This window comes from Manacus vitellinus, unplaced genomic scaffold (assembly GCF_001715985.3).
Source record: "Manacus vitellinus isolate BGI_N305 unplaced genomic scaffold, ASM171598v3 scaffold_15_pilon, whole genome shotgun sequence".
Lineage (NCBI taxonomy): Eukaryota > Metazoa > Chordata > Aves > Passeriformes > Pipridae > Manacus > Manacus vitellinus.
The window spans coordinates 7,386,940-7,410,236 of NW_021939122.1; the positions used below are offsets into that span (position 1 = coordinate 7,386,940).

Below are 23,297 nucleotides of genomic sequence, written 5' to 3' on the forward strand. Positions count from 1 at the left end.
GTCAGTTTATATCAGCCTAGGACAGCACTGCCTCAGAAAGGAACTAATCTGTTTTGCTGGCTTCATGGTTCTGCCTCCTCCTTTGCATTTTGATTTTGAGAGGAAAGTAGTTAAGTTTAAAAGTCCATTTAATTTTGATTTGGATCAGCTACAACTTGCCTTGAAGTCACTGGAGCCAACAAAATTAGAGTACAAAGAAGCATGGTGAGGGTGAGGTGAGCCCCTCGGCAGTGTCATGCCCTTCATCTGGCTAAAGGTGACTGTGAGGCTGTGCAGTGAAGAACATTATGCACAGAGGCATTCCAGGGAGCTGGCACACATGCCTGTGGTGGTGTTTTTAGTAAAGCTTAGCTTTCTGCATTTTAATCATTCATTATCCTGCCAGTGTGTCCACATATAATATATTGAAGTGCTGTCATAAGACAGCCAGAGTTCTTTTTAGAATTTTTTTCTTAAGTTACACTGCCACCTGTAATAGCTAGTATATTTGAGTCTTATTTGAGGTTTTGGTAAAAGTGATACAAATTCATCTTAGTATTTCTTCCTTATTTGCAATGTCTGGTTTTTAAAGTGTTCCTGAAGCTAAATTTAAAAAGTCTGTTTCCTCTTTTATTTGTGGCCATTCTTCTGCTAAGCTCTTGCACTGTGACTGGTCATATGCTCTGTGCAGAGCTTCTTCATCCTTTCCAGGCTCTGAGGAAGTGTGAGTTTCTGCTATTACCAGATGTCTCCTCTTTAAAATACCCACTCTTACACTTTTAAAATTAATGCTATTACTATTCTTTAGCTTAAAAATTCACTGAATTAACTTATGTTTGTAACTTTAATATTAGAGGAAACCAAGTTGACAAATATTTGCAAGTAAAGGATTCTGTGATGTCTCCTTGTGCCGTTTTTAAAGAGATTTTGACTGGGGAATACCATAGGCTTCTTTAACAAAGATCTCTGGGAATACTGGCCTCCCAAAACCAAACCAAACCACTAATTAGTGGCTCTTGTTTGCCACTTGCTGCACCAACTTTTTTCCACTTGCCTACCAGCTCAGCTGAGAGGTCTTCAAGCAGTGGTGATAGTTCAAAGAAGTATTTGATTGATATCCCGTGTCCTCAGTAGGGAAGCATGAACAGTCTCTTCAATGTCCATTTCCTCACTAGACTTTGGTGAAAGTCTGTTGAGAGAGAAAGCCTTGAAAAATGGTTTTCTGGCTCAGAAGCTGCTAACTGAAATAAGGAATTGAACAGAAATGCATTTCTGCTGCTTTACTTTTGAAGGAAAAATTTTTGTTATATGTTGAGTGACTAGAATATTTTGCAGTTTGTTATGCTTGGATGCATACTTTAGACCAAATCCAGCCTTTCATTCAGGTGTTGTAGATGTCGCAGTTGCTTCTAGGGGAAATAAAATAAAAAATCCAAAAGTAATGGATAAGAGAATGGATAAATAGTTTTAAAATATATGCTTTTTCGCTCCTTTTTTTTTTGCTTATTTATTTGTTTGATTTGGTTTTCAGTTTTTGTTCCTGAGCTCCACAGATCATATGAATGCAGTCTCTCACTGATGATTTCATTTCTGCTTAGAGTCTGAGCTGCATAGGCAGAAGATTAACATGAGCTCTGCACTGGCCAAGCTTTTAGCCCTCTCCTTTCACAGTCTACCACATCTCCAGTGCTTCAGCTGAAGAAGGGCTTCAGGTGGAACTAGGTGTAAAGCAGAATATTTCCTGGAGTAGGCTAAAGCAAAAATATTTCATTATTGTTGTCCCACAGGGCCTTTCCACAGTTTGTGAATAGGTAATGAGTAGGCTCTCCTGCCAGGCTGATCATTTATGCCAGAGCTCCATGTATATAAAATTGAATTGTTTAGAGAGCAGTTTCCATTAGCACAGCAACCACAACTAAGATTGCTTTCTTGGGTGTGTAAGCTATGTTCCGTTTTTTTTTGGTTTCAAAGGGTGCAAACAGTTTGAATACCTAAATTTCCAAAAAGCAGGCCTTGAAATTGAATTCACATATCTGTGACATACCTTATGATGAGAATAAAAATCTTGAAAATGAAAAACATTGGTATAAAGGCAGTCAAGAATATACTCATTGAGATCGGGAGGTCATACATAAAATTGGAGTAAGATTGATTCAATAAGGTGGAATGAATATACCATTAAGGGCTTTTACAAGTAAAACAGGATGATTCTGACTATTCCAAATAAAGTGTATTACTTAAATGAATTTAATGTCTCCTATAATACTGGCACTAATGGTTAAAGTTTAGGACTAATCTAATAGATACTGTTGGTTTTGGAAAAAAATGAGGAAGACACAAATATAAAAATCAATACTTGAGAAATACAGCCAGCTAAAAACACATTAGGATTGTTTTTCTCTAACTCAGAGTTCTCTGGCCTCTAGAAAGAGGTAGGCTGAGAAAATATCTTTGCTGAACCCACTCTGTGCTTTTACAGAAGCATAAGCATATTTATTGCAACATATAAAGTGCCTTCAACATTCAGGATCAAATCTGTTTAGACTGAGTGCACAGAAGGGAAAAAACACACTAGAAACCTAATTTTCAGATTTCCCGTGTAATTTAAATAATTCATTCCTCTTTCAGTGTTGGGTTTTTTGGTTTTGGTTTAGTTTTGGTCAGGTTTTTTTCTGAAGACCACAACATCTAAATACTCGTCTTAACTTGTTCAAAGCTGTGCAAGGAGCAGTTATTATCAGTTGACTCATCAGAGTTCATCATATTTTGAGTGTTTTTGAAGTCAGCAAGCTGTGCAGGTGGAACACATGGTGCTTGAAGTATTTTCTCTGCTTTATGTTACTGATACGAGTTTGTGTGTAAAATTTTATTTTTAATTACAGGCTTAGCAGGAAATAAAGATGCCAGATTCACACTGTTCATCAAAACATATGCTCAAGGAAGCACAGATTCTGTGATTAGTCCTCAAACTTCTGAGTTTTTCACTTAATGCTTGAAAGTTGGGCGTTTTTTAAGTTGCTGTAAAAATTGTAAAAATAATTTGTTATATCATGTTCAAACCCACTGTAATAACATTAGTGCAGGTCAGCTAGTCCACAACTGCACCGAAGCCCCCATGCATTCCCAGTTTAAATTCTAGATGCTTGGTGAGTTCTAAATTGTTATTAAACATGGAAGTACTGTGTCATCAAAGTAATGAGTGAGTGCTGGCATGCAAACTTATGTGACATTTGAATGTATTTCTAATCTGAATGACTTGTCGTATTTTTTCCAGCACACAACCACAATCAACATATCTATTTTCAAGTTTCCCTTGGGCTATTAAACCCTGAGACATCTGGTTGCAAATATTGAGCGCTGGATTGATACTGCCCTTTTCAGTCAGATGGAGACTTTGGAGGAAAAGAGCAATCTCCTTGGTTTGCAGGCAGACAACAGCATGGAACAACCATTCACTGTCAGCTCATTGGTGCGTATTACAAAGAAATGCTTCAGTGGCTGAGCAACTCCTCTTTCAATTAGAAATCAGTTCAAGAGAGCTGTTTAGCAATGTTGGCTATCAGCTCCATGGGTCTCTTTCTGCATGCTGCCAGTTCCTCCCACATTCTGCCTGATGGTTTTGTTGGAATTCTTTTTTATTTCTATATGCGTGGTTTAGGGGGTTTCAGCAATCAGGTTTTTAAAAAGTTGAAATGGACATTTTGAGTAGAAAGAGTAAAAAATTTCATCAAAGTGAGAGGAAACAACTTGCAGTAGCCAATTACTGAGCTACTTAACAGGAAGGTAATGACCACAATAAGCAGCTATGCTTCTTCTTCAGTAGTTAGTTCTAACTTATTTAATGGCCTCATTTAAAATTGGAAATGAAGATTTGAAGTGAGCTGTTGACTGAATCAGGGGAACTTATTACTCTTTGTTACCTGAACTATTCCAAGCAGTCAAAGCTATACATCATGTGATAGGAGTCTGAGTATTCAGGACCTCCATCAAATTATTTCAATAATTTCAATACTTAAGACAGACCCTTGTAGAATTCATGTGCGGGGCATTCTAAAGGGTTCTATTGCCTTTGGGGGGTTACTTGATTTTATCTTTTTTTTCTTTCTTTTTTTCTACAGGGGTTTTCCTAATTTTGTCTTTTTTGGGGGGGAGGGGGAAAGGGGGATGAGATCACTTTTTATTTTAATTGTAATCACAATTTATTTTTCAACTGAGAAACATGTTAGAATGTTTCAGCTGTGGCTAGCAGTGAGGAAACCAATGCCTGTTATGAGAAAAAAATTAGCTGAAGATTTCCCTTGAGCTTCTTGACTGTGAGACCGCTTACTGACAGTGAAACGGAATATTCTCTTTGCTAATCAGTCTGTTCCTTTTCAGAAAAAGCTAGTAGCTATTCCTGACCACACAGACATCTCTGTGACTCCAGAAGAGAGAGTACGTGCCTTAAGCAAACTGGGCAGCAATATCACAATCAATGAAGATATCACGCCGCGCCGCTACTTTAGGTCGGGAGTGGAGATGGAGCGAATGGCGTCAGTGTACATGGAGGAGGGAAACCTGGAGAACGCTTTTGTTTTTTATAATAAGTTCATAACGTAAGAAACCAACTGTAGTCTTTACAGCTTATAATTCTGAGTGAACTGAAATAGAGAGCTGCAGTGAAAAGCCCTTTAGATGAGGAGAAAATTGTTCAGTGTGTTCTTGCAGAATGACTTTGTTCTCTGGAGGTCTTTATGCTAAGCACAGGCTTTGTTAAAATTGCATCTCACCTGTATGGTAGTCCTACCCATCTCTTAACTGCTAGGCATGAATTAACCTAATATACAGAGGTTGGAGTTTACTGTGCAGGCCATACCATGAGCACTGTTGCCTACAGATTATTCTGTATATATCAACATGTTGGTTAAATACAGTGTCTGACTTACAAAGCAATGTTTAAATAAGATTTCTGAGCCTTTAGTAGTTATGCTCTATGGGTGTCTACTGATCTTAAAGATGGTAGTATTGCACAGCACTTTAAAAACATGAAAAAAATGGCTTTTTGCTTATTTTTCACTTTTCTTCCCCAAAAGGATCAAGTTTGTTACAGGAATAAATGCAAAACCTATAATATATGTTCATTGTATGATTATTCTCCCCACTGCAAAAAACCAGTTCTGGCCAGCTTTCATTACAACTCTCAAAATAGACAGCCAAAAAATATATTAGTGGCAGATTTAAATGTTTAACCTAGCTAGTTTTGCTGTAGTATTGCTTGGTTTGTTTTATTACTTCTGAAAGGTTTTTTTTAATATGCATATTCTAAAATTTTTATAATAGGAAACATCCTTCCTCCCTCCTTATTTTCCCCATGCTCTGAAAACTAGACCAAACCTTTCTTATCCCACTTGATTTTAAATTTATCTATGTCCATAAAAAGAGGGTCTAGAGGTGAACATTGTGCAACTTGCTGAAAGAATGATAGCAGCTGTATATTCCAAACTCTGTGGAGTTGAGTGTTGCCATAATTTATCTGTCAGGTAGCTGTGCAGCTTGGTCTGGTAAAAATAACTGCTTTAATGATAGTCAGTGTCACATTCTTTCTTTAAGGTTCAGCATTTTGGCTAAGAATAGATAAAGACAGTAGAAATAGTATTTATTAACGCTGAGTAGAGTGGAGGGTGCTTTTCATGGATATTTTTAGGTGCTGCTAGTTAGTCCTTTTTTTTTTAATCCAACCCACTACTAACGAAAGCCAAACTATATATCAAATGTGGAAAATAATCTCCTGTCTTCATCCTGTGTGTCTCATGCAGGTCCATACAATAATGTGTTATTTTAAATATGTGTGTAGAAACCTGCTCCAAGTCATCTGGAATTCAGTGTTTAACAGTTATGTGAAACTGATTTTTCTGCCAGCATAAAAGCTATTATGGATATTTCTCTGAATTCTGAGGCAAACACATGCATGTTTAATTTTCTAGATTATTTGTAGAAAAGCTACCCAGTCACCGAGACTATCACCAATGTGCAGTACCAGAAAAACAAGATATTATTAAGGTAGGGTTATGGTTTCCTGGCATTTAAGAAATGTTTTGCACAGAATCTCTCAGGGGCATCCAACATGTCTCCCCTATGGCACTCAGCAGGATTAAGCAAATGGTCTCTTTCCCTTCCTTGCCTACAGCCCCCGAATTATTTTGTGGTAGCCTTCACATTAGTAGAAAACACTGGGCATTGGTTTTGTTTTACAAACCATATTGTTTTGTCTTCCAGGGCTGTCACAGTAAGCTACAGGGCTCTTCAAAGAAATGGGGTTTTTTTCCCCACCTGGAAACAGGCATATCTAGACATATTTATGACTAGGAAGTCAATGCAATGATCCTACCTGAAACTTTGAAAGTTGGCCTTAGCTTTTTTATAAATTACACCTGCAACAAAAATGTTAGTCACCACACTCTGTTTAAACAAAACAGAGATAACAGATTGCTATTAAAAGAGCTGATCTTTCCTTGAGAAGTAGCCATGTCACACCTTTCACTAATATAAATTAGTGAAAATTTATTGAAATCAGTGTACTATAGAAGTTTCATAAGCTGATGATTTACTATGTATTTCTTCCTTCTTTTTTTCCTGGGAGAAGAGCAGGGGTTTTTTCTATTTTGTATTTTTTTTAAATCTATTACAGCTGAGTTTGTTTTCCAGGTGGTTCTTTTAAAAAATGAAAAATAAACTTACGTATCTTTCTCCCCCATTCCATCCCAAAGAAATTGAAGGAGGTTGCGTTTCCACGGACGGATGAATTGAAAAGAGATCTTTTAAAAAAATACAACTTAGAATACCAGGAATACATGCAAAAAAAAGTAAGTTTTATATGGTTATTAAATAATGGTTTGCATGAATATTTAAATTAAATATTAAAAATTAAGCAGTAAAATGCCAGGTCTGCAATAACCTAATAATTTTCTGGGCTGATTAGTAATGACTTTTCATTTCTTCTTTAGAATCAGCTTGTCCTTTGAAAATAAGTGATGCAAGTGTGTGCTGGGAAATACATATCCTGTGATATTTACTTAATAACTGTCTACAAATATCTGGATAGGTCTTTGGTACACTGATTCTGTTTTATAAAGAGGATTCAGTTGATATTTATGTCAGTATGTGGAAAAAGTCCCTTGACTCCAAATATGCTCAAGTTTGAATTGAGTCTCTAAGTAACTGTAAATACCAGCATCTTGTGTTTTGAAGTCACTGAAAACAGGATTTATAGTTTAAAAACTTGTCTTGGAAAAAGCATCTGAGAAAACATGTATTTTTTTTCCATCCCTTAAATACTTATTATCTTTTTCTTACTACCTTTGGGGGGTATAGTTTTATTTTCCAGTTCAGCAAATAGGTTCCAAAAGACTCCATTTTTTATGACAGGATTTGATGGCTTTATTAAACTGCTAGATTGCTGCTTTGCTTTCATTTTTGGTAACTTTTTCTGTGTTCTGAGAATGCCATTATATTGCATATGTTTCAGAACAAATGTAACACTGAAATTCTGAAGAAATTAGAGCATCAAAAGCTCATAGAGGCAGAGAAGAAACGAATTGCACATATGAGGCAACAGCAGCTTGAATCAGAACAGTTTCAATTCTTTGAGGATCAACTGAAGAAGCAAGAACTAGCTCGAGATCAGAAAATCAAAGAGAGCGTGGCTATGTCTGAACAGATAGACGGAAGTATGCTATCTTGTATTTCTGTACCAGAGAACAATTCCCTGTCTACTGCAGTGCTTGAGAAAAAAGAGAGGAGCGGCACATCTGGCTGTGCTGGACATTCACCTCCAGTAAACCGGGTCTTAAAGCCAGCTGCTACTCTAAGTGCTGTTCAGAGTAAGTGCAGAGATTTCTTTTTTCCCCTATTTTTTTTTTATCTATGTGCATATGTATTTATTCATTGTGAGGATTTCCATAGGGAAATAAACATTAATCGGTTAGTGTACACACAATAGTTCTCTCCAGTTTCTTTATTTTAAGAGAGGACATTAGTTACAGTTTCACATTTTCCAGTTGAGTACCAATGAATGGATCTAGAGAGTGAGACTTAGTGTTCCTCTGGAATGAAGTCTGAATCTTGCCATGGGACCTCAAGGGAGCAGAGGCAGAACCTGCAGTGGTTCACCCTGAAAAGCCCTGGCCTGGGAGATGATATCAGCTCACTGTCACCTCAGGGACAGGCTAGTGAGCATATCTTATGGGCTGGCCACATCAATTTAGATGAAGTGCTCGTTCTGGAGATTTATTCTTATTAGAAATCTATGATGTGGTAAATATAATTCTTTCCCCTTTAATAATAGAATATAATATACATTGTGTATTTCCTTATTTTAAGGATCTTCACTGTGTAAGCTGTAATTGCCTTTTTATCTCTCTTTCTCTCTCTTTTTTTTCATTTTTTTTATTCTTGGTTAGCTCAACTGGCTGAAGCGCTCAGAGGTGTCATTTTGCCCAGGGATCTCTGTCACAAATTTCTGCTGCTAGCAGAGGCAAATACAGTAAGAGGAATAGAGACATGTGGAATTCTCTGTGGAAAACTGGTACAGTTTAATGCTCACATTTGTATGGGGAAGATGTATTTGATTGTACTGTGTTATCCTGTGATGTATTGATTTCAGATTAGATCTAAATGATCAGTCTTTAATGTAATTAACTTCATATTATAATCTGAGTGATCACTTCAGCATTGTGGGCTTGCTTTACTGGGAAAACATCTGATCAAAGTACTCTGTTGTTATAAAATGTAGCAAGTTTTTCAGCTGGTGTACAACACAGGCTTTTGCGAGTACTTTCTCTGGCATTCATCTAAGGTAAGTGAGGTTTAGTTACAGGACAATGAAATATAAAGACTGCTAGAATCCACTGGAGTCATCAAATTCATAGTGCCACAACAAAAAAGAAGAAGAAAATCCCTCTATCAAACTGTAGAACATCTGATTTTCAGTCTGTTTTTTTTCCCTTTGACCTAGATAACACTTAATGTCCTTCAGAGCAGGAAAAGATGTCATGGCTGATGCTGGCATCCAAAGAATTTTAAAGATGATCTCAAGTGTATTTGAATTGTATGGAGAGAAAGAATAGCAACAGTAATCATGTTCCACGTTTCACAGAAAATAAAATTATAGTTTTCTCAAACCTCTTGTATATGTTTTTAATTATTTTAAAGGATAATCTTTTCACAGTGATCTCTCAGAATACTTCAATACAACAGTCTCGTGTTGTGACTAATGCTACTCTGTATGCTTTTATAATAAAGTGCTGAGGCATATTTTCAGGTGCAGTGTGTTAGTAGAGCCACACTGGAATCAGTGGAGCCCATCCTGTTTTGTTTTAGCTGATAGGCTGATATCTTTCAGATTCTGATTCAGCATTTATTCATTAGTTCGTTTGTTCCACTCTAAGTCAACGTTTGTTTTACAGACACATAATGAATTTACTATTACACATGTAATAGTGCCAAAGCAAACTGCAGGACCAGACTACTGTGACATGGAGAACGTGGAAGAATTATTTGGTATTCAGGATCAGTATAATCTCCTCACTTTGGGTTGGATCCATGTACGTATGATTCATAAATTCTGACTTTTCTATATTGGCTCTAAATACTGTGTGAAAAAGAAACCTGGAAATAAACTTAAGAAACAACTGGAATAATCCAAATGAATTTGCTTACTTAATTCTAATTGTAGTGATGTAAATGAGCACTAATGTTGTCCACAGAGTATTTCTTATTGCAGTTGAAGCATCCTGTTGACACAATGGGCCTGCTTCTGCCTGTGCAACTTTTGTTTATATTTAAGGGTATTTTATTACTTTCTAATGCCGTATTCAAAAGTTGGGGAGGGGAGGTATTGTGTTGTTGAAACTTCATATTCATTTTACTCTTAGGGATTTTGTACAGTCAAGGAATTTCCCTTTGTCTTGTGCTTTTTCATTCAACCTTTCCCTCCCTGTGATCAGAAAACTGCTTATGTACCTGACCCTGAATGTGCCTCCATGAATCTCATCCTGAAGAGCCACCCTAACAATAAAGAATCTGGGTTAATAAGAACTTAAGAAACCAACCTGAGAAAGTACTGATGCTTTCACTTGTCACAAATTATTGTTCCTTCTTGAATTTGTGTTGACTTTGATCTATAAGAATTATTTCATGATGTTGAGTTTTCCCTTTCTTTTTCTAGACACATCCAACACAAACTGCATTCTTATCCAGTGTTGATCTTCATACTCATTGTTCTTATCAGCTAATGTTGCCAGAGGCCATTGCAATTGTTTGTTCACCAAAGCATAATGAGTGAGTTCTGATTTTTTTTAAGCAATATTTAGATATTTTTCCCTGCTCCTTCTCATAAAATTTGATCAAATGCAAAGAGTACATGCCAGCTCAGATAAAGGGCATGAATATTGAGTTGAGTGTTTGTTTTCTATATGTAGCTCAGACTTGCATTTCAGTCAGTCCCTATGCACAACACTGTTTTTGGTTTCTCTCTCCTCCTCCCTTCCGAGACCCAGGTTTTAAATTTTGTTTATTTTTAAATTCTGCTCGACAAAGTATTAAGGACAAGAGCTATTCTTCTGGAGTCCTCATTGCCAGTGGCCTTTTTCTAACCCCTTCCCCTCATCACCTCTTCCTTTATAGGAATGCAACTCCCTTTGGTTTAAAATACCTTTAAAAATCCAACTCAGCCTGAGCTCTTGTGTATCGAAGGTCACCAAGTGCCATTCTGTTGCCCTTCTCTTAAGCTAAGCCATTTGTGTGTGAAACCTTGGACATGTATTATGGGAGCAGTGTGTAACAGGAGTTTCTTGTTTTGCTTTCCAGCACTGGCATCTTCAGACTTACTAATGCTGGCATGCTAGAAGTATCTGCTTGTAAAAAGAAGGGATTCCATCCACATACAAAGGACCCTAGGTTATTTAATGTAAGTATATAATCCAACACGGTTTTGACTATTTAAATTCTTGCCCATGAATCTGCTATGAGCAGAAATCACATGTGCTTGGGGTTAGATTTTTAATAACCTTCCTGCTGTCTTAATGTTTCATTACCCTTAGTTGACTGACTAAGGTGGACAGCAGGATACTGCTTAAGCAATCAATAGCAGCCATGAAATGAGTGTTACATGCTGCCATTTAAATGGTAGCTAACCAGAGGCAGCTACCATCAGTCAACACTTCTTGCCTGCTGCTTTCTGAAGGAGCAAAAACCACATTTTCAAATGGGAGTTATTCCTGAGCTCTTCAGTTTTTAAAGAAAGAATCAGTTCTGTTCATCTCTCCAACTGTAGTGTCCCAACAGAACATCCCAGCTGCTAAAAGGTGCAGCTATGAGTAGGTTAAGCCCTATTTTTTTCATTGCCCATAATTTTCCCCTGGCTACCATATCTTTTGATAATAACAACTATGTTGTAATAACATACTAAGCTATATGTATGGCTCAACAGTAGAGTCAGTCAGAGTTGTCTTCCAGATAACAGTAATATTTCTTATAAGTCTTTACCCTTGAATAATTAAGAATTTGGGGTTTTTAAGTAGGCCTCACTTTAAATACAGAAGCATCTCATATAGCTCAAAATAAAGTGATCAAATACAGAGAAGTAATGCTGAGAGACAGTGGAAACTACTTTGTTGTCAGACTTTCTGAATGTCAGTATTAGTCCTCAAAAGAAGGAGAAGTTGAGGTTCTTTGTTTTGTTCTGTTCTTTTATTGTTCATTATAGAGGTAATGAGAAGGTAGTCCAGCTCTGAAAAATGTTAAGATTTTTTGTTCCAAGTGGGCCCTTTTCACTGGTCCTTTGCAAACCTGATTCATGAATGAAGTTACTGGCTATTTTACTGAAACTGATTTCTGTCAGTAATGGGTTGACTTCTTCTGCAGCCATGTACCCATGTGGTTGGGAAAGACATAAAGATAATTGTGCTGGATCTGAGGTGATACGGACGGATGATATTGATGTTGTTCTACAAAAGGCCAAAACAGAAAAATGGATTCCTGTTTTTCCTACATTTTCAGAAATTACTTTTATATTTATACATTTTAGATTGAATAGTTTGATATTTATTGCTGTAGCCTGTTTTGGAGTTATTTTGTTGCTCTGTCAAGGTGGTCTTCAGTGGCATTACCCCTGAATCTGTAAACAAACCTCACCTATAATACACAATAAAATGAACTTCAAACAACAGTAACTGTATTGAAATAAATAATGTTTCTTTTATCACTTGCTGGAATTAATTGACTTCTGAGAATCAGAGATCTTTAACAGGTGTTGGCTTTTTTGTGATTTCCAGCCATGTACGTCTATTCAATGCTTCAGTGAATTTACATTATGTAGTAGTGGCAAATAGATCCGTTTGGGCGATTCTTTTTTCCATCCTTTCCCCCCTTCCAACTTGGTATAGCTGAAGTTTCAGCTAACAGGAAACACTTAGGAAAACACAAATCCTTTACCTGAGAGCTGACCCCCATCACATCTTGGGATAGCAAAGATGCATCAGAGTCCTTTGGAGAAATGTGTCTCCTCCAGCAATCCTCTAGTAGAAACTTTCAATTTAAAGACACTTCTTATCCTGCAAAGGATTCCCTGGATCTATCTAGAGTTAGATAAAAGGATCTAGATAGAGTTAGAAGGAAGAACCATACAAAGTTATTTGCTTTTACAAGAGTTTATTTAGTAATTGTTCCAAGAACTTAGATGACCTATATTTTAAATAATGAGGTTAGTACAAAGAGGTTTGCAACATGTGCTAACACTCAGAAGCTGGACAAGATCTGGAACGCCGGGGTTATGCAGGTAAATAAAAGGTGCTGTTGCAAAGAGCTTACAGTTTGAAAGATAACAAGTAACAGGCACGTGAGATAAACTATTGAGTTTAGGGAGGAAAATAGGTTAACAAAAATAAATAGCATCCTTTATCCTGAACTCTAATGAATACAGATTGCAGCAAGTTCCTTAGAAGTGCCCTTTTCCAGGTCTGTCTCAGTGAATTCTTTATTCATATATATATATATACTTTTCAGATAATATTACTGGCTTCAGCTTCTGTGCATATGCTTTTAGCTGACTATCAGTTTTGATGTATTTAAGATTATAAAAGGAATCAGAAAAATCACAGAAAAAGAAAATTGTCTAAATTATTTTAGCTACTTTGATTACATTACTCACCCACCCAACGCCCCAAAAAAAAGTTCTGAAGAGAAAGTGTATTAAGCCAGCTTAATTACTCTTTAGATCTTGCTAGAAATCACAACATAAAAATAATAGGCTGCACTCATCCTGAGGGCATATGTTCAACCTAATATTAATGTTTAGATATGCTCCCAAAGGAACAGGTTTTGTTTCTTCAAAGAAATGTTGTGGTACACATTGTACACCTCTGGGCCATGTCCTGTAAGCAATTAGCTTTTCCAGCATGACAGCTGTGAATTGAGAAGTGACGTGGAGAGATAATATTTCTGGATAGAGCAGATGCAAAGCAGAGTGCCCATGCTCATCCTGATATCGAACACATGCTATGCTCCTTTGGTACTGGCCCAGAACTTTGGAAAAAATCACAACATGTTCTGTTTGCAGATTAAAATGTTTTCTGAGGCTGAACTTTGAGAACGTGCAGCCTGATAGGTAAGCATTTTCTGGCATTAGTATCATTGAGGTAAAGGTACCCCTTTTCTGTTTAGCCCAGTACAGTGTAGTAACAAATTCATGTCACAAGATGGTGCTTCAAACCAGCTGTAATGGCATCTCCACACATGCACGGCTTGGCTTTTGGTTTTGTTTTTTAAATAGGAGCAGCAATTTCATAGCATAATTAAAATTTATTTAAAAAAAATACACAGTATCCAATTAATTAGATTAATTATGATGAAGGATTTATGGAATGAAATTATAAGAATGTATTTTCCTGAATACATTCACACGAAGGAGACATATAACGATAAAGCAATTTAAAAGCATTTGCGGTGAACAATGGATGGGCCAGCTTCATCATATTCCTGTTTGCTGATCCACATCTGCTGGAAAGTAGACAGGGAGGCAAGAATAGAACCTCCAATCCAGACAGAATACTTGCGTTCAGGAGGAGCAATGATCTGTTTAAAAAATAAAAGCATTAATTACAATTGTCTACTGTGAACAAAATGCATTTTTTATACAAAATTAGTAAAGCAGTGACACGTGATATTAACAAAAATACTGCATATATGTGCTAGTGTCATCACTGGCATTATATCTAGCCTTTGCTGCAAGCAGTAAAGTTAACAATTTGTTATATAAGTGTATACTTTCAATTTCTCTTCCTGAGTCGGACTCCACATTAACCTCTATCCCTGATGTATTTGTATACTCACTGCCTCATGTGAGAAAAGAGAGATAATTGCTCTGGAAACAAATAATGATAGTTCAGGAGGACTTGTCAAAACAAGAAGGAGGAAAGATTGGTTTGTCAGGGTCTCCTTTTTTGAACTTGTAGGCCAAAGACAAAGCCAGCATTTCTCTCTCCCATGTCCATCAGATAAAAAGGACTGAAAAAATATCACATACAGCCCCAGAGAAAAATTTATGCTGCTGGGTCCACAGTATTCTTCTTTGGCCATGTTAGGGCAGTTGGCAGAATTCAACATGAACACAGAAATGAGAGATAAGAGGACTCTTCTTCCAGCACCAAAGTTACCAGGTGGTGATTATTTGTTAAACAGTCCACATGTGATTCAAAATATGTTAAAAGCACTTACTTTGTAAAGTGTCACTATTTCACTAGATCTTTAAGGACTTTGTAAATGCCAGCTTATATAGTCTACAAATTATTCCACCCTACATACCTTGATCTTCATAGTGCTAGGAGCCAAAGCAGTTATTTCCTTCTGCATCCTGTCTGCAATACCCGGGTACATTGTAGTGCCTCCAGACAGCACATTGTTGGCATAAAGATCCTTTCTGATGTCTATGTCACATTTCATGATGCTGTTGTAAGTGGTTTCGTGAATGCCAGCAGACTCCATGCCTGGGGAAGGTACAGAACAACACTGAGGAAGCAGCTCTGTACAGAGACTTAAAATTGTTAACATAGAACATGAACTTTAGCATCTCTTTAGAAGATATCAGTCTTCAGAGCTTTGGAAATCTGGAAAGTCATTCTGCAGTTGCCTAAATTATTTGCTTAAGAGTTCCTTGGTGTACAGCTCTCCTCTCCCCCTTACACACACATCTCCTTAAAAAGAAAGCTGGGGGTCTGGAATAGTAAAGTTTCCACTCGGCTTTTGCAGGCAATCTCAATTGTACTAAGAACTCCTTATATGGTCTTGGAATAACTTGTTTTCTTTTTTCTTTTTAAATTAAGTTAGCTTAGACACAGAACAGTCAAAATATGTCCTAATACCTCTAGGTATGCAACTACGTTATGTTTGAGCTGAAATTCTGCCGATTGGCAGAACTGACATTGGATTTCTGTGTGACCTAGTTGCAAATCTGCCTTCATGGATGTTGATTAGCATGGCATTGCCTTGGCTTTGCTCTGAAAATGCGATGAACCATGGATACTGCATGTTGAGCAGTCTTTTGGAAAAATAAAAGTAGATCTTCCTGCCTGCCTTCCCCTGCCACCCCTCCTCACTCCTGGCAACCACATTCAAACACTCAAAATGGCACAGGTCCAATGCCAGAAGCCAGGAATAAACATTGTGGGTTTATTTTGGGAAAGCATTTTGCCTAATTGTTTGACATGAGGTTCTTCCCACCACATTAATAGTACTGTTCTGAAAGATTATTTTATAATGGATTCTAGGACAGCTTGTGTATAGGTCTGAATGAGTTAGTAATGGAACACAGTCAAAAGAAAATAGGGACTTGTTATTTATGTGCAGTTTACCAAGGCAGAACAGTCATTCAGCTTACCAATGAAAGATGGCTGGAAGAGGGTCTCTGGGCAGCGGAAGCGTTCATTTCCAATGGTGATGACCTGACCATCAGGAAGCTCATAGCTTTTTTCCAGAGAGGAAGAAGATGCAGCAGTGGCCATCTCATTTTCAAAGTCCAGGGCCACGTAACACAGCTTCTCCTTGATGTCACGGACAATTTCACGTTCCGCTGTCAAGAGGATTCAGTCTTTACAATGGCATTAAGGAAGGACCCAGACATACTAACAGGTTGTTCCCTTTCATCCTCCAACACCCTCCCCATATTTTAAACAAATCATTGCTAGTCTTGCAAGAGACTTTCATGTTGAATCCTTCTTGTGCCTGTTTAACTGCAGGACCATTGCTAGTCCTTCTAAGGCCAGTAGAAACATTGCACTCTCCTTCTCAGTCAGCAGCATGTCCTTACCAGTGGTCACAAAGGAGTATCCACGCTCTGTCAGGATTTTCATGAGGTAGTCTGTCAGGTCACGGCCCGCCAGGTCCAGGCGCATGATGGCGTGTGGCAGGGCATAGCCTTCGTAAATCGGCACGTTGTGGGTGACACCATCCCCGGAGTCAAGCACGATCCCTTTGAGAAGATAACACGATTCATTCCCAGGCCCTCATCAACACACGTAACTATTTCTAAGTCTATGTTGCACTCCCCAGAGGCCTACCTGTGGTACGTCCAGAGGCATAGAGGGACAGAACAGCTTGAATAGCTACATACATGGCTGGCACATTAAATGTCTCAAACATAATCTGAAATGCAATGAAAATAATTGTCTTAATACTGGGGGGGTTTAGCTTAGTTGAAGCAATTGACTGAAAGAGAGGTAGGATACAAGATTTTCATATTTCTCAATGGTTTTACAAGGTTTTACAAGGAAGTAAAACACAAAATCTAAATCCAAAAATATTTGTCCAGTAAGGTATGTCCCTGTATTTGGCCTATATCTTTAAGGTATTTAATATAGACACATGCTCATATTAAAGATAATTTTGTAATAGGCCTGGGCATAAAAATCGATTAAGATGACATAAAACTTGGACAGACCAAAGTATTCATATGTGAAGTGGATACACTGATTTTCTAAAGTAAATGTAATAATGTGTAAATAAAACAGGTGGTCACTATGCACTTTCCATCTTCCATAACAAAGGGAGAGAGACTGCTGGACAACATGACTAACTGAAATGATGAAGGTCACATCCTGTTGGACTGCAAAGTTGGATTATCCCATAGCTTTAGTGTGAGCTCACCTGGGTCATTTTCTCACGGTTGGCTTTGGGATTCAGTGGTGCTTCAGTCAGCAGAGTCGGGTGTTCTTCAGGCGCAACCCGGAGCTCATTGTAGAAAGAGTGATGCCAGATCTGAGGATAATGGAAGAAGCCAAAGGAAAGAAACACCATCATCCAGCAGGTCAGGATCACTTCCAGACAGGAATTGGGCTCCAGCACTCTGCTTACAGCCCTAGATACAGACTAGTGATGTTTCTCATGCAGTTGTTCTTACTGCCTTCATAGAGATTACCAGAATAAGTGTAGAAAGAAAAGCACTATCCTCAAGTTTTATTGCCAGTAATATATGATTTACTTTAAGGACACATAAGTTAATGAAAATTGATGTTATTCTTACAGTAGAAAAGAGTGAGCAGGACAGACTTGGTTCCAGCAATGCTATTTCAACTACTGAAAGTTAACCAACTCCAGAACATACACAGAGTTCAACAAATAATAGATTTCTTGACAATTTCATAATTTGGTTTGTAGAGGCCAGCCCGAGAATTCATAAAAAGAAATGAAGGTAAATGGTTTGTGGGGTTGCAAGGCAACTTGTATTTATCACTTCCACACAACTCATTCCTACAAGCTGTAAAAATGTGAGGCCAAGTGGATTGCAATGAGGAGGCTAAGACACCAATAAGAAGTAAACCAACCAGAAACTTTAGTCTAAAGGCCAAGAAGTTTTTGCTAAGCTTGTTTTCAAGGTGGTGGTGATTAGGGATCAGTTAATATGTTTGGATCTAAAAGACTTTGCTTTCAAGTAAAATCTACAGTACTGAGACTCCACACATTTACAGTGTGTTGTGATGTCCTCACTGTTCCAAATAGCCCCATTTTCACAGAACAACATTAAATGGAGATACCATTTTAGAATCACAGAAATTATATTATCTGTACAAATTATGACTATACACATAGTTCTGGAAGCCCTTCATCCAAATACTGTCTCTGAAATGGATGCATTGCACTGCAATATTGCTAATCTTTCAAACATTAAAAAGTGTGTGTATAAACAGTGCCCTTCACATAAGAATCACATACACACTTTGCATTTTTGCAGAAACAGACACCTTCTTAATTTCCATTTTCTTACTAGCAAATTGACATATTCCTTTTCTTTCTTTTCTCTTCTCTCTTCCCTCTCCTTACCTTGCCACCCCCCCCCAGTAATCAGCAAAGATCAGATGGGAGTAAAAGAACTCCCAATGACTATTTTGATGGACTTCTAGTGATACTCAAGCTTTAGATGCAAGTTAAGCTTGGCTGTTAACAAGCTTCTCAATAAAGCACACTGGATAGCATGACACTTTCATCTAAAATTTAGTGGGGAAATATTTGGTTCAAGTAGTTTTGCTTACTAGTGATACACATCAACTTTTCAAAACTGAAATACCTTCTCCATGTCATCCCAGTTTGTAATGATGCCATGTTCTATGGGGTATTTCAAGGTCAGGATTCCTCTCTTGCTTTGAGCCTCATCACCTACGTAGCTGTCTTTTTGACCCATACCAACCATCACACCCTATAAAATAATACAAATTGAGTTAGTCCCTCAGGGAGAAATGTCACAAAGTAGACAAAACATTACCTGTGAAATAAATCCAGTTGCCAGTTATGCTAGTTACAACATACTTTACAAATACCAACAAATGCAGAATTATTCGTTGCTCTTAAATTGCCAATATTAAATGTTTAGTTCACTTAAATCCCTGGAGTTCATGTTTGCACTACAGTTTAAGTAAACAGAACAAGTACAATATTAAATACATCAAGATAAAGTGGAAAAATAAAGTTGTTTTAATACTTGTTATTATTTAGGGATGAAATGTCTGCTAAATTATAATAAAGTGGAGTAAAAGCAGAAAGTGATATTGTGCCATCTAAGGGTCAAGATGGAGCGATACACATTTTATATTTCCCAAAGCTTAAGTTTCAACATTTTTTAATCCTCTTTTTGAACACCATAATATTGTAATTAGAGAAAGACTATTTAAATCTAATGGTACAGGCTTTTTTATATGTATTTTCATGGATCCTGTAGTCCTAGCTTCTATACTCACAGGCAGATATTTCTCCCGTCCTGAAGAACTTAAAATGCATTTGCTGGGTATATAAAGTGCCACATCTTACAACCAGCTTACAAACAGTTTCTTTCCACCAGGGCCTTAGGTGACGTAGAAGCAAATAGGTGGATCTGCTAATTATGTGAATTAGTTTGTTGTGGCCTAGCCAAGCTGCTCTAGTTCATGCTAATGATGATCCATCTCATAAACTCCCTATATTTAACAGCTCAGATAATAAATGTATTTTGCAAACTATTAAAATATGGAATGCATCATATACTCAAATGTAAACCTTGAAGCTAAAGAAACTCAACCCTAGAAAGGTGCCCATTTGTGATACAACTAAATGAATAAACTCAGGAAGGTTAGTAGGAAGCTGACTAAAAACTTCTTCCTCCTTTAGTTTTCCACATATTACCTATCATTAGCTTTAAGGGCAGTCAAAATTTCCAGATATATTTCTCTGTTGGGCTTACTTGGGATTGGGGTTGGTTTTTTGGTTTTTTGGGGTTTTGTTGTTTTTTTTTTAAACCAGTTGTATTCACCAAGTTTTCTGGTTGATTCAAAATTAAGGGGCACAGAAAAGGTGGTATAGGAGGGAGAGAAAAATTTTAGAAGGATTCCTTTCATAAGGCAAGAAACTTGCTTTGACTCAGGTGAATGCACTGCTGGACTTCTTTTGCCTGGAAATACTGTGTTACACAGATCACCCCAGGCTGGACTAGCTCCAGACATAGGAAATGGTGAAGAGCTGGGGTCAGGACAGCAAAGCCTTCTACAAGTCCAGTAAGGAATAATCAATGTTGTTCATCACCTGGTGCCTCGGACGACCCACAATGGATGGGAAAACTGCTCTTGGAGCATCATCCCCGGCAAAGCCAGCTTTACAGAGCCCTGACCCATTGTCACACACAAGGGCAGTGCTGTCTTCTTCCTCACACATCTTCTATGTCAGTGTCCTCTGGCCCTCCAGACAGAAAACAGCCCTATAAGAACAGCAGAGAAGAATTAAAACAAAACCAAAAAACATACTCAGGTATCAGATCCCCCCTGAAGACAGAATGGTTGTATGAAAGCAGCAGCACAGCAAGGAGGGGCAAGGCCCCGGTCTGGCAATCAAGGGCTGCTGGGCTATCCGAGGGAATGGGCTTCCTTTTGAAAGCATGAGAGGTTTCAACCATGTCTACCAAGGGGTTGTGTGCACTAGGCATTATCCAGGGAATTCCAGAGGAGACTTCCAGCCCTGCAGCATGGGCAGAGAGATCAAGGAGCAGCAAATGTTTATCTAAATTTGGTCACAGAAATCCACGGCTAGGGGTGGGAGATAAAAGACAGAACTGGACTGACAGCTGCAAAAACAAAGATCCATTTGCACTGGATTCAGCACAACTTCCTCCACTTTTCTATCACCCTGATAAAATCCTGACACATGTGGAAAACTGTCAAAGGTAAGAGCACTTCATCTTTCCCTTTTAGTCCTGTGCTTCCCAGCAGCTAAGCACATGAAATGCTATGCATGTACCAGGGGTGTTTTCCGGAGGCAGATATTAACCCACTGGGTGAAGATGGCCAATTAAGTTTTTGTTGAACCTTTTAAAAGAGAAGAAATGTTCTAAATCAAAAAGAAAAAACAAAAACAAAAACAAACCAAGCATTTTTCAGTCCTCCCCTAATCACTCAGAAAAAAACCAGCACTTTAAAAATGAAGCCAGAGACAGTATGTATTTTTAAAACAGGCCATTTCATATGCTCTATCATCATTTCAAAGCAGCTAATAAACTACATTTGTAGAGTGACAGAGCAATTTATGTTGGCTCCTTGACTCAGTAAAAAGAAACTGTTTTCTTCCTCTGGCAATAGGATGATAATATGGGTAATAAAAATACTTCAAAGGCTTTGTATTAAAGTCAATTACAGAAACAAGCACTGAATACCAGGACTCAAGAAGAACTATTTGCTTGCAATTTATAGTGTGTTAGGGAATCACTTGGCTCACTCTGAGCCTGGGCTTCCATGCAGAATTCAACAAATTGCAATGTGTTAACAGCTAAAGGAGACAGCTGTCATCCATGGACCAGCTGGCTGCACATGCAGTCAAAACCTTCTGCCACAGGAATAATGGAAACGCAGGACAAAGTGGAAATGCAGTCAGCAAGAGCCATGGCCAATGGGCAAAGGAGTCCACAATCTGTTCATCCTCTACCTGGATGGAACAAGCATGGACAGTTCTTCCAAATGCTTCGAGATCCTCTGCCTCTGCCCAGGCAGCCACCAGACATGGCTGCAACCCTGCTCCTGCAGGATGAGTGGGCAGAATTCCCAGGAGAAGACACAGATAAAGAAATCCTAAGTTTGTGTACTCCAGATATTTTATCATTACAATTGGGAAAGCAGGTTGCAATTTCTTCATTTATTAAATTCCTGAGGAACCAGGCTCTTTACATTCAAATATTTACTGAATGGAGTACAAGAGTTATCGAACATGAATGAACAGACTGGTTTGGACAAACCATTTCCTAATTAGGAAATAGGCTTTTCAACCATCTGTTTTTGGAACTGAGTTCGAGGTCAGGGGGTTTGTTCAAACCAATGCAGCTAACGCAATGCCAAAAATCACTGGGGGGAGGGGAAAGAAGGGGGCAGGAAAGGCTACATTTCTGAGCCTAGTGGACTCTAAATGAAAACCATATTTAGTAATAAAGCACAAAAAGCTGAAAAATCAGACAGAGGGCTCTGCTGCCAACCAGCGAGTTACAGCTCAGGACTGCTGTGGCATGCAGTAGCAACATTTAAGAGCAGCAAATGTCACTGAGTACTGTGGAAGACAGGACATATTTCTCCCAAGCAATCAATAGTCTCTAGTCTCTTCTCCTTGCCTTACTTCTAAATATAATCAATCACTTCACCAATCTCCACAACAAGCTATTAAAGAGAACTCCCCCTCCACAAGAAGTCTGTGTGTGTTTCTTAATGTTTGGCATTTTACAGAACAGTAGTATCGTATACACAGAGGCAAGGATGAATACACACACATCCTCATTTTATCCTATTAGACACTGCTAATTTGCACACTTCCAACTCTTCTTGCAGTCACATTTCCCAAAACAGTCATGTATGTTACACTGGGTTAACAGCACTGAAGCAAATCTGCTAAGAAACATGACTGCATACCCCTTCAGGAACTTTGTTCTGTCACAGACTGACACCCCAAGGTCACACGAGTTCATTTAAACCTGAACATAGCTGTAATTCCAGCTGTGGCATTACACAAACCATTTCTTCATACAATTACTGAAGTGCTGGTAGAATCAGCAAAATTATTAGGTAGAACTTTTCTGACCCTTTCAGAAGTGCTATAAAGTCAACTCAGTACAGATACTACAAGTATTTTATCAATTCAATTCTAATAAGTAAGTTTGCTTAAGCAAACTACAGCACAGCAGTACATCCTCCTGAATAGCTTCCATTTGACATTATTTAATTGAAGTCCTCCAGCAATCTGTAAATCATACTATTGGTTCCGTGCCACTTACCCTGACAGTGCTTGGCTGGGGTTAGCTGCTCTGGGATGGTGCACTCTGAAAGCTCTGAGGTTATATAGCCCCTTCAGCTCCTCTCCTCCCACTAGCCTCCCAAACAAGGAGCAGAGACAGACAGAGACAGAGCTGAAGTCTTTAACAAAACCATATAGGGACCTTAATACAAAAACTCTAATCTGGGTGGCCACAGGCCCTGGGTCTCTTCCACTGCATTCCAGTGTAGAGCTCATGAAACAGGAGGAGACTTTCAGCTGTGTAATCTAAACACTTTAAAACTTCAGGAGAGTTGCTAAAATACAGAGAGTCAGAGTATGCCCACAATAGACATCTTCTGGCAGGAGGATCATGTGTTCAAACAGGAGAGGTCCAGGACTCCACAGTAACATCCAAGAGGCAGAATGAGAAATTGGAAGAGCAGTCATTTATAACAGGGAAGGTGTTTTTAAATAAACACTTTCCTGTCCTTAAAGATTTTGACAAAAACAATGAAAATATTTCTGGCCAGCTAAACAGCTTC

At 38.1% G+C, this 23,297-nt stretch overlaps 2 protein-coding genes across 3 annotated transcripts; one reads left to right on the top strand and one right to left on the bottom strand.

Annotated features, from left to right (window-relative positions):
* The first annotated feature begins 3,186 nt into the window (after nucleotides 1-3,186).
* Nucleotides 3,187-12,180, top strand: STAMBPL1 (STAM binding protein like 1). Of its 2 annotated transcripts, none has more exons than XM_018069140.2 (10): nucleotides 3,187-3,448; nucleotides 4,357-4,574; nucleotides 5,943-6,018; nucleotides 6,726-6,821; nucleotides 7,484-7,838; nucleotides 8,418-8,500; nucleotides 9,423-9,560; nucleotides 10,184-10,296; nucleotides 10,825-10,924; nucleotides 11,881-12,180. In XM_018069140.2, exons 1-10 carry the CDS (start codon nucleotides 3,365-3,367, stop codon nucleotides 11,935-11,937), a joined length of 1,320 nt encoding a protein of 439 aa, XP_017924629.1. In that variant the 5' UTR covers nucleotides 3,187-3,364; the 3' UTR covers nucleotides 11,938-12,180. The 2 variants fall into 2 exon arrangements, with proteins under 2 accessions (XP_017924629.1, XP_017924628.1); XM_018069139.2 differs by having other exon boundaries at nucleotides 3,191-3,448; nucleotides 8,418-8,542.
* Nucleotides 12,181-12,649: 469 nt separating this feature from the next.
* Nucleotides 12,650-22,875, bottom strand: ACTA2 (actin alpha 2, smooth muscle). Its single transcript, XM_008929826.2, has 9 exons — nucleotides 22,775-22,875; nucleotides 20,056-20,227; nucleotides 18,572-18,700; nucleotides 17,155-17,265; nucleotides 16,569-16,653; nucleotides 16,319-16,480; nucleotides 15,890-16,081; nucleotides 14,818-14,999; nucleotides 12,650-14,088 (listed from the first exon to the last, which is right to left on the bottom strand). The coding sequence occupies exons 2-9, from the start codon at nucleotides 20,182-20,184 to the stop codon at nucleotides 13,945-13,947; spliced, it is 1,134 nt and encodes a 377-aa protein (XP_008928074.1). The 5' UTR covers nucleotides 20,185-20,227; nucleotides 22,775-22,875; the 3' UTR covers nucleotides 12,650-13,944.
* Nucleotides 22,876-23,297: the final 422 nt, after the last annotated feature.